We start from the raw sequence: 12,410 nt of genomic DNA on the forward strand, positions 1-12,410 counted from the left end.
GACGTCTGCGACGGCGACAACCTCAACCGCAGACTCTACCTCAGCTTGCAGCAGCTTTGCAGGCTGAATGGACAGCCATTCCACAGGATGTGATTCGTCATCTCATCGCTTCCATGGGCAGGAGATGCCAAGCAGTTATTGATGCTCACGGGGGACATACTCGTTATTGACGTTGAATGACGTTAAACTTCACCTAGTGAGCGTGGACTTTGCCTTTGCAGAAATTGGACATTTCTCGTCAATTACAACAATGTGTTTAGGTCAAGAGAAATGTTACTTAGGCCCGGCATGACCTAGTGGTTAGAGACCCGACACTAAACATACTCGCCCTTTTAGCCACGGGGTACATTATAATACGACGGGCATTACCATTATTTATTGACTAAGAAAAAGTAGCTTAAGAGGTGGCAGTTGTTGGTGTTGACCAGTTGTCTTATCACTTCCAAAATCACTGACGATTAGTACAGATTAGCTCGTATAACTTTGCGTGAAATTCAGTAGTTCAACCGAACCTTACATAATCTCATAACTGCATTCTAAAAATGGATGGTAAGAGTATTAAAACGTTTATTAACAACGTTTCGACCTTCTTAGGTCATCATCATGTTAGCAAAGACAGTTTACAACTGACCGTTTCCGTACAAGATTGTAGAGGGCGTTACAATTAAATGATAGGTTATTAATTAGTACAGGCATAAAGTTTGTTTGTTTGTTTGTTTTGGAATTTCGCACAAAGCTACTCGAGGGCTATCTGTGCTAGCCGTCCCTAATTTAGCAGTGTAAGACTAGAGGGAAGGCAGCTAGTCATCACCACCCACCGCCAACTCTTGGGCTACTCTTTTACCAACGAATAGTGGGATTGACCGTCACATTATACACCCCCACGGCTGAGAGGGCGAGCATATTTAGCGCGACGCGGGCGCGAACTCGCGACCCTCGGATTACGAGTCACACGCCTTACGCACTTGGCCATGCCAGGCCCACAGGCATAAAGGTGTTCCCTTACATTGATTTAATTTTGTTTTGAGTTCTTCTATAAGTAGGGCTTCTTTGATTTTGCGTTTGTTTATGTTTGTTTCTTTATTTAGTATCTGAGTGTTTTCTATGGTTATGTTGTGTTTATTTGAGTTACAGTGTTCAATTATGTGTAAAAGTGTTTTTGTATTCTTTGAATCTGTTTTCCATTTTTCTGCTTGTTTCTTCAATATAAAAGTCGTGGCAGTTATCACATTGTATTTTATAAATAATGTTGATGTTTATCAGCGTAGTTTTTACATAGTATGGACTTTTGGTTTGTACCTGGTTTTTGAATAAATATGGTGTTTACTGGAATGTTAAGTTTTTGTAAGTTTTTTTTCTCCAAATGTTGGTTATTTTTTAGCTAATTTTGGGAATATATGGTATGTAACAGTGTAAGGTGTCGTGGTTAGTTATTTCTTTGAATTTATTATTGTTTGTTTGTTGTTAGCCTAGGTGTTCGTGTGTATAATATTTTCATCATATTTTGAAGGAAATTTGCTGATGTTGATGAAGTGTTGTTTTATTTGGTTGATTTCATCATTAATTGTATCGGGTGAACATAGTTTCGTGACTGAGTTTATTTGGTTTGGTAATATGCTGATGGGCAGGTATGGCCAGGTGGGTTAAGGCGTTCGGCTCATAATCTGAGGGTCGCTGGTTCGAATCCCCGTCGCACCGAACATGCTCGCTCTTTCAGCCGTGGGGGTGTTATAATGTAACGGTCAATTCCACTATTCGTTGGTAAAAAAGAGTAGCCTAAGAGTTGGCGGTGGATGGTGATAACTAACTGCCTTCCCTCTGGTCTTACACTGCTAAATTTGGGACGTCTAGCGCAAATAGCCCTCGTGTAGCTTTGCGCGAAATTCAAAAACAAATCTTAATACGTTGAGTTTTTGTTTTCTTTCACGTGCTGAGTTATATTACCCATACCAGTTATCTTTAGAATACATTTTTACTTCAAGTGGGTTTCTCGTCATCATGAATTAATCTTATAACTATATATATGTTGAAAATCTGATCATTTATTTTTTTGGAGTTTTTAAAATATACTTTTTAGCAATCTCTTTACTCTTTAAATTATTGTTCAGTGTCTTTTAAGATACTTAACATATGTTACAAGAAACCTTATTAAAGTTATCCTTGTCGGTTTTTAAACGTCAGAATTTTCTAACAAAAGTTTTAATTTGATTTATTCTAGCAATACCTTCTTGAGCAAATGATGCTGGATATTTTTTTCATTCCTGGTCTTATTATTACTACGAGTAGCCAATCGATGTACAGTTTAAAATGTGTACTCTACGCTTCAACCAATGAATGACATCTCACAAATTTGATGCATACTATTTCGTCTTTGTTTCACAAAGTTTCTTACAACTGAAGTATCTAATCGTACATATTAACCCCTCCCCTCCAGAAAAAAAAATAAAAAGAGCAAAAATAGGCTTAAGAAAGTATAGTTGGTGATTATGCTTGATATACTGTAGAATATTTGGTTAAAATTCTGTTGAGAATTACTTAAATAACTTCTTTAAGGGTAGATTGTACATAATAGTTTTTACATGTTTATTTGGTATTAAAGTTCTAAGTCTTATAGGAGTGAAATTTATTTTAATAATAACAATTAACAAAAAAGTTAAGAATTTCAGAAGTATAATTCGTTTTGAGTTTCTAATATAGTTTTTTTATCGTAATCTAACTTAGAAATTCTTATCTGCATTGACCTCCTTATATGAAACAGTAAAACGCCCTGTTATTCATGTGTATGTTCGTCGACTAATTAGACTTGGTGGACTCAGCAGATAGCCTGAAGTGGCTTTGCCATAAGAAAACACGCACGAATTAGACATAAAACTCTCATGAAACATAACGTTTTAAGTGACATTTGTACATGTTAAAATACACGTGCTGTTTTCTATACAAAAGCATTTTAAATTTCCCACTGAGAAAAAAAATCGCGAAAGAGTAAGGCAACTGAAATTTTTGATGAAGGAACTTGTGAATGGATAAATTATGAAATCGTGAAACCGGATTGGTCAGTTGAACGTAGTAATCCGTTTTGTAGCTGCTTCAGAGATGGGCTGCCGAACTACTTTCCTACGAAATCAATTTCTTTTTTAACCTTCAGGTAAATAATGGAAAAACATCAGATGAATGATCACTAAACAGTTTTCATGCATCATGAGAAGACCCTAGTTAATTTCTCAGTAGAACAGCGGTAAACATGTAGATATGTAACCCTAAAATGAGGGGTTCAGTTCATCGTGATGGACCCAGCAGATAGCACAATGTGGCCTTACTCTAATAAAGAAACACCTGCTAAAATGGATTTTTTTAATCATAACAACTTTCATGTTATATATCGCGCATTATGGCCTGTACCCGGGGACCCTGCACACTGGGATCCTTTTAATTTATACAGCGTAGTTAATTTAATTCAGATTGACCTTGTATTTATTCATTTAAAGGTCATTTATCACTGGTTCAGATTTCCTATCATTATCGCAGGTTTTTTTTTTTCTTTTCTCTTTTGTTTGACTTATTTCGACTTAATTTAAAAATTTAATATTTTGCAAAGGAACTAAATGATTAAATATCTAAAACCCTTATTTTAATATTTTGCAAAAGAACTAAGTGATTGAATATCTAAGAATTTTTTAATATTTTGCAAAGGAATTAAGTGATTGAATATCTAAGATGCTTATTGTTAATATTTTGCAAAGGAACTAAATGATTGGATATTTAAGACTCTTTTTTTAATATATTTTGCAGAGGAACTAAATGAATGAATATCTAAGACACTTATTGTCAATACATTTCAAGATATCATCTTCACTTACAAAGCCAGATGGTTGAAGCACTAGACTCGTAATCTTATGGTCGCGTGTTCGAATCTCCGTCACACCAAACATGTTCGTCCTTTCTGCCGTGGGGACGTTATAATGTGACAATTAATCCCATTAATCTTTAGTAAAAGATTAGTCTCAGAGGTGGCGGTGGGCGGTGATGACTAGCTGCTTTCTCTCTAGTCTTACATTGCTAAATTAGGGACGACTAGCGCAGATGGCTCTCGTGTAGCTTTGCGCGAAATTCAAAACAAATCGAACAAACCAAAATATATAGACAATTATCCGGAAAATTATTTGTTGATTTCTTGATTTAGAGTCACCGTTGAATAAAAGCATTGGTAATATAACACAACATAGCTTAATTCAAAAACACATTGGTAATATTACACAACATAGCTTAATTCAGAAACATATTGATAATATAACACAACATAGCTTAATTCAGAAACACATTGGTAATATAACACAACATAGCTTAATCCAGAAACATATTGGTAATATAACACAACATAGCTTAATTCAGAAACACATTGGTAATATAACACAACATAGCTTAATTCAGAAACACATTAGTAATATAACACAACATAGCTTAATTCAGAAACACATTAATAAAATATCACAACATAGCTTAATTCAGAAACACATTAGTAATATAACACAACATAGCTTAATTCAGAAATGATTAGTGTTTAAAGTTGAACTGATATTTTTACTTTCATGATAAATATTATGCACTTGGCCTATGTTAGGTAATCCCATACCACTACATTTTTACCTTAAACTTATTATACTAACACTTACTACACTTATAAGGTTTCATTTTCCCTTTCACCTTTATTAAAGTTATAATGGGAAAACAGTAATCGAGCTATTCTATCCGAATTGTGACTTTTGTGGCTCCTCCTACTTCGAGACATCAACGTGACGTGACACCACTGTTTTTGTGTGGGTTTTTTTCAGTATAGGTTAGATTTCTATACGAAAGATGGTTCTTTACAAAAATACAAATAATTTTTTGTTTCATTCCAATTATCAAACTTTACTGTTTTCTAAGTGCTTTTTTGTAATCTCGTGGTAGATCAGTCCGCGAAGAAACAAAGTCAACAGTGGACATGAGAGTAGGAATACACACAGGTGGCGTTTTGGCTGGAGTTCTCGGTCAACGACAGTGGCAGTTTGACGTTTACAGTCGAGATGTAGAACTGGCCAATAAGATGGAAAGTGGAGGGCTTCCCGGGTACGTAGCTAGGTTCCTGATAAATTAACATTTGGAGTGTTGAGATATCAACACTTAATGACCATTGTATCAACACTTAATGACCATTGATATCAACTCTTAATGACCATTAATATCAACTCTTAATGACCATTGATATCAACACTTAATGACCATTGATATCAACACTTAATGACCATTGATATCAACTCTTAATGACCATTGATATCAACTCTTAATGACCATTGCATTTCTTAATCCAAAAACTTTAGAAGGTAGAACATGAAACTTAAAGACTGATAGTATAACGTATAACTCTACATCAACCTACAGAGATTTTAATCCTTTCTGAAAGATGCCATAGTAATATATTGCATATGAAAAAAACAATTAATGCTTATATTGGAATGTTGTTCATGTCTGATTAAAAGATAATTAGGTTTCAAGGCAGGGAGTTAGGGTAGAGGTTGTATTTTGATCTTCATTACAACACGTACATACCAAGATAAATTGTCTGCAAAAGTGATTCTAAAGCTGATGTCCTCCGGTGGGACAGCGGAAATTTTGCGTGTTAAGATTCGTGGTTAGATTCCTCTCGGTGGACAGAGCACATAACGAGATGTGGTTTGTCTCTAAATAACAAACAAACAAACAAACAAAAAAACCTAAGCCACCTGCTAGTCCAGCGGTATGTATCCGGATTTATAACGCTAAAATCAGGGGTTCGATTCCCCTCGGTGGGCTGAGAAAAGGTCCTCCTATTTGGGGGTTGTGCAGTAGGCTACAAACCATCCTGTTACAGAAACCGCAGTGTTTGCGGCCCGATGTTCCTTAAGGAATTTAGTGGCATTATTATTAAATAAACCTAAAGCTGATTAAATAAAATGTTTAAGTAATGCTATTTAATAGAGCTAAACCTTTATTGCGATTACCTTCCTGAAAACCATTCGTTACTTCCCAACGGTTTGGGTATATCTTTTACGTCGTTGTCACACACGAAACAGTCTCTAGTACACTGTAGACCCGCCCTTTTGGAGAACATTTGTAAAGGCATTAGATTCAGTTACCATGTTTACAAACATTATTTATTTTATTCAGTGAAAAATGAGTTATAAGTATTCAGTTGTAGTTTGAGAAACTGTTTATAAACGTTTTCAAGACACAATAATTCAGTGTTTTCTTTTCAACTTGGTCTTTTTTTAGCGAATTATTTTTTAGGTTGACAATAAAACAACAGTTAATAATTACAGCAAGTAGTTGGTTGAACAGGGTGGTGGCTGAAACTTCCATCGTCCGAGTTGGTGATACCAGAAACTGTAACTGTACTAATTAAATATTAAAACTCCATTCAGTAATTAGAAAATTTGATGTCTTCTATCCTAGTTTCACATCAATAGTGTGTTTTCTGCTGCTTAACAGGTAGAATTTGTGTGGTTTTACAAGCAAATGTATTACGTACGTGTATTAAAATGTTTCTGTGTTTCTGTAGACGAGTTCACATTTCTGAGAGAACTCTCAGCTTTTTAAATGATGAATTCGAAGTCATCCGTGGAGATGGTGCATCTCGAGAAGAAGCGATTAAACTGGCAGGAATCAAGACATATCTGATTGTGGGAGTTTTAAAACCCGTAAGAAAAGTTAGATATTGTATAAAGGCGTATGCATGTTTTAAAACCCTTTTTTGAGGTCTGTTCGCTGTTTCCATGAATATAATAATAAAACAATTAGATTTTAGCTTCTGGAATTGTTTTGGTATAGTTTGCAAATCTCTAACAATAATGTATTTGAATAACAGGCATGATGTCTAAACATATGTTTATACAATAACCATCTCTGTTGGCACTGTATTATGATGTGTGTATCACCATTTCTGTTGGCACTGTATTATGATGTGTGTATCACCATTTCTGTTGGCACTGTATTATGATGTGTGTATCACCATTTCTGTTGGCACTGTATTATGATGTGTGTATCACCATTTCTGTTGGCACTGTATTATGATGTGTGTATTACCATCTCTGTTGGCACTGTATGATGATGTGTGTATTACCATCTCTGTTGGCACTGTATTATGATGTGTGTATTACCATCTCTGTTGGCACTGTATTATGATGTGTGTATTACCATCTCTGTTGGCAATGTATGATGATGTGTGTATTACCATCTCTGTTGGCACTGTATGATGATGTGTGTATTACCATCTCTGTTGGCACTGTATGATGATGTGTGTATTACCATCTCTGTTGGCACTGTATTTTGATGTGTGTATTTGTCGGCATTGCATGGCCAGGTGGTTAGGGCGTTTGACCCGCACTCTGACGGTCGCCATTTCAAATTCCCGTCACACCAAACATGTTTGCCGTTTCAGTTATGGGGGCGTTATAAATTGGTGATCAATCACACTATTCGTTACTTAAAAAATAGCCCAAGAATTGGTGGTATCTAGTGATGACTAGCTGCCTTCCACTTAGGGACGACTAACGCAAACAGCTCTCCTGTAGCTTTGCGCCCAATTCAAAACAAATCAATAGAAAATGCCTTTATCACCTTAAGTAATATTTCATCACACATCGAAAACGTAAGAAAACAACAACATATAAAACTATTTCTTTTTAAGGAACTTTGTCACCTACTAGGCCTTGCTACATATGTTTATCTTCTTATGTGTTTGCAAAAATAAACTTTCGTTTTATTTCTTTTGATATATTTTACAGTTTTAAACATAGAACAACTCAGCACGTGATATATTTGTCTTTTTTGTTTTCTTATCCATAAGCATATTACCAAATACGAGATTTGTTCAAATATGACAGAAATATTTATGACATACTGGATGATGTACTTTACAAGCAAGTTTGGTTTGGTTTGTTTTTCGCGCAAAGCTACTTGAGGGCTATTTGCGCTAGTCGTCCCTAATTTAGCAGTGTAAGACTTGAGGGAAGGCAGCTAGTCGTCACCACCCACCGCCAACTCTTGGGCTACTCTTTCATCAACGAATAGTGGAACTGATCGTAACCTTATAACGCCCCCACGGCTAAAAGGGAGACTGTGTTTGGTATGACAGTGATTCGAACCCGTGACCCTCAGGTTACAAGTCCAGTGCCCTAACTACTAGGCCATGCTAGGCCTGCAAGCTAGTAATTTGTAAATATCAAATGTCTACAATTGCAATTTAAAGTTGCATATATAAATATATATTAACATATTCTATTATTATCCTTTAAATACAGAAGCTTATAAAAGAATGGTACATTCCTCGGGATGCTTAAATACATTATTATCTTGTACCCTTTTTACACAGTCCATTATTTAACTCAACAGATCTCGACAATATTGCATGGAATGACGGTTTGTTCTGCTGAACAAGAAAGTCTAGACCAATCAATAGCAAAGGCGTGTGTGAGGGCCTTTCTGTGTGTTAGACAGACTACAATGCTATCGTTAAACCCCAGATGGTCCATTATCCCCCAAGCAGAATTTTTTTCTGTTCTCTGGAGAGCCCCTCTTTATAACGTGCACGTTCTACGTAGGATCGTTAGCTGTTTGCACGTAATCGATGATGTTTGATTAATTTGACGATAAAATGAAAGAAAACAATCACGCGCTCAACCGACGTGATTCAAACTTTGACGAACTGAATTTTCAATTCGCTCGTAAAGAGTCACGTGACATCCGAACGACGTTTGCACTCCCGAATCGCGAGAATAATGTTTTCAATGCTTATAAACGTGAACAACACAGTAAGATGAAATGCTCGTGTTAACCCTAATACGTACATTTACACAGATACCAAGTTTTGCTGTACGTTGTAACCACCAGCAAAGTGTCGATAAATACAACAAGTTTGCTTTCTTTTTCAATTTACGATGATTAAGAAACTTAGGTCAGACTAGCCAATGGTTGGTAAACCTGTTTCCAAAGCTTCAGTTTTCATCTTGGTTTGTTTTTTCTTTACATCTCCCGATGGGTAAAGAGTAACTTAACCCAAGAGTTAGCGATGGGTGGTATTGATTAACTGCTTTCGCTCCAGTGTTTCTCTTCTAATTTAGAGACGGCAAGCAGGATAGCCACCACCCAGTGACAGAACGGTACGTCTTCAGACTCAGTATGCAAAAATCCGGGTTTCGATACCTGTGATGGGCAGAGCATTATGTCGCTCTGTGCTTAACTTCAAACAAACAGGATAACCCTCGAATGGCTTTGCGCAACATTCAGCAACAACACGGAGATCAAGTTGACTTGACGTCACAGCTTCACGAACGAATCGCTAGAACCTTATAATTTGAGGTCATCGATGCTGTTTTCAAATAAACCGTTAAATATTTGATCACGTTGATGGATAACCATAAGGTATTTTTGTTACGATGTAGCGATTTGTTTGAACATTCCGTGTACGTTAACACTGAGAAATGCCTTTCGTAAGTTAATTCATCACTAACGACTTCATTAACATATCAGTATCTACTTTTTAGAAATTCCATGGACTGTTTCGTATCGTACCACTACCATGGCAACCGAAATTGTGGACTCTCATTAAGCATATACTGCAGAAATGAATTGAAAGTTGGAAAGTTGAAAGCGTAAATAGCGTCACGTTTACATTTTAACATTTTTTTTTCTTTAACCAGTCACTCAAAATTATTAAAAATAATTAATTTGCTCGTAAGTTTGTACATTCTAATATCTGTATTCACTTATTAATGTCTAATCTCTTGGTGCGTATTTTATTCTAATATAATGTTTAGTCACTCTCAGGCATGGCAAATGTATTATATAATAATAAAGTAAGTCCACTGCGTAGTTATGTATATGTTATATAATACATGTTTAGGCCCAGCATGGCCAGGTGAGTCAAGGCGTTCGACTGGTAATCTGAGGGTCGCGGGTTCGAATCTCCGTCGCACCAAACATGCTCGCCCTTTCAATTGTGGGAGCGTTATAATGTGACTGTCAATCCCACTATTCGTTGGTGAAAGAGTAGCCCAAGAGTTGGCGGTGGGTGGTGATGACTTGTTGCCTTCCCTCTAGTCTTACGCTGCTAAATTAGAGACGGCTCGCGCAGATAGCCCCCGTGTAGCTTTGTTCAAAATTCAAAAAACAAAACTAAGAGCCATGTTACGCCAGATTTTGCAAGTTCTTCGAAAATTAGGCTGGCATATACTTCATGTCCTAAGTAAATACGGGGTCAGGAGTTACATTAGTGCGTATGTAAAGTGTCACGCTATTCGTATATAACTCCACGCCCATCTGTAACAAAAGACTAAGCAAGGCAACAAGAAAAACCGAAACTTGGTGAGATAAGTTGGAAAATAAACGTGTTTCGTTTTGGTTTTTTCACACTTGCAAGTTTCTCTCCGATTTTCAACATACTTTATTCTAGTTATCAGCTTTTTATTTTTCTCTCTTGTTAATGTATCAAAGTTTCAATTTTTTTTCACTTTTTCGTCACTTAAAAAACAACAAACTTTCACTTTTTAATTGTTTGTTTTTAATTATTTTTTTTCACCTTTCTTTATACCTTGTATTAAAAGCACTTCATTCACTAACGTGTTCCCATATTGCATATGTAAGTAGTTGAATTAAGAAAAGAGAGAGACAGAAAATATGTGAACCTCGCGAAAGAACATCCCAGCTTTGTCACGTTTTTGCATGATTTATCAGTGAAGGTAAACGAGACCCTGAAAGTGCTTTAGTCTGTTTTCTGAAAATCACAGAAGGCTAACGGCGCACATTATCTTACATTTAACTTTTTCTGCCACAGTACCCTGCCGGAACCCTAGATGATGTCACGAACAAGAATGGGACCCACACGACAACAAAAGAGGTAAATAGAGTTTTCTATTTAGTGTTCTAGTTTAGAAATATTTCTCTCGTTTTCTTCAGTAACATTAATATTTCTATTTTTCGGTTGAGGCTTTCGACTCATAATCCGAGGGTCGCGGGTTCGAATCCCGATCGCACCAAACATCCTCGCCCTTTTAGCCGTGGGGGCGTTATAATGTGACGATCAATCCCACTATTCGTTAGTAAAAAGAGTAGCCTAAGGGTTGGCGGTGGGTGGTGATGACTAGCTGCCTTCCATCTTGTCTTACACTGCTAAATTAGGGACGGCTAGCGCAGATAGCCCGCGAAACTCAAAAACAACAACAACCTATTATAGATTATGCAAGTTTGATGCTGTGAGTACAGTGAATGGTGAGTTTTAAACTCCGTAAAATTAAATAATAATATTTCTATACTATTACAATTTCTTGCATAATTAGTGTGAGTTTGCAATTAGTTTTAACCTGTGATTATACAATATGTCCATCCAATTGCACTTTACGAGCGTTGATTGACGAAATTATACGAATTAGTTTTTAAACAATTTCTCTCTTTTTATGGTGGGCTCAGCATGGGCAGGTGGTTAAGGCCCTTTAAGCCGTGGAGTCGTTATATTGTAACGGTCAATCCCACTATTCTTTGGTAAAAGAGTAGTCCAAGAGTTGGCGGTGGGTGGTGATGACTAGTTGCCTTCTCTCTAGTCTTACACTGCTAAATTAGGGACGGCTAGCGTAGAAAGCTCTTGTTTAGCTTTGCGCGAAATTCAAAACAAACTAAACTGGAGACCACCTTTATCTCGGGACGCACTTTTAAAGTGAATACCAATATAAATTATGAGTCTGAAAGTCTTGAATATTAAGAACGTGTTTCAATTACTGAGGAAATTACATTGGTCAAACTAAATAGAAATTGTATTGAGAGAAAATATGAATTTACCACCAACAAACTAGGGACCTATGAACACGCAACGTTCCATTGAGTGAACATTCGAATCATTGTTGCCAATGGACAGTTTCTAATTTTGCAATTCACATAATTTTTTAAAAAAGGGAACGAAACCAGAAGTCAAAATCAAAATAAACTATTTTAACTAACACTTAATTATTTTTTTTTCAAATATTAAGTTCGTATATGTCACCCTTAGAGATAACTAGCTGCTTTCCCTCTAGTCTTACACTGTTAAATTAGGGACGGCTAGCGTAGATGGCCCTCGTGTAGCTTTGTGCGAAATTCAAAACAAAATATTTTACTGGACTGGTTAGAAAATTTTTGCCAAACATCAATGGATGAAGAACGACCTCAAACAGCTTATGCATAATTATCTAAATTATCATTTTGTGTTACGATTTATATCGTAAATAATTATGTGGTGAATAATATGATTCCATCTGAAGATTTGTTGTTTTCTTTTTGTCGAGGGATTCCAGTAAAAATGTTCAACAAAAACCAAAATAAATCGAAATGTCAAGCGACCGTTACTTTTGAATATCTTACAATAGGGT

General features: G+C 36.2%; 1 protein-coding gene across 1 annotated transcript in view; it reads left to right on the plus strand.

The window, feature by feature from the left end:
- The window catches only part of LOC143246606 (adenylate cyclase type 3-like), a 172,692-nt gene that overhangs the window by 103,385 nt on the left and 56,897 nt on the right, over positions 1-12,410 (plus strand). Inside the window, exons 7-9 of the mRNA XM_076493625.1 lie at positions 4,948-5,106; positions 6,575-6,713; positions 10,847-10,909. Coding sequence (XP_076349740.1) covers positions 4,948-5,106; positions 6,575-6,713; positions 10,847-10,909 — 361 coding nt within the window. The remainder of the gene's footprint in view (positions 1-4,947; positions 5,107-6,574; positions 6,714-10,846; positions 10,910-12,410) is intronic.

Source organism: Tachypleus tridentatus, chromosome 3, assembly GCF_004210375.1.
Source record: "Tachypleus tridentatus isolate NWPU-2018 chromosome 3, ASM421037v1, whole genome shotgun sequence".
In the NCBI taxonomy this organism is placed as follows: domain Eukaryota; kingdom Metazoa; phylum Arthropoda; class Merostomata; order Xiphosura; family Limulidae; genus Tachypleus; species Tachypleus tridentatus.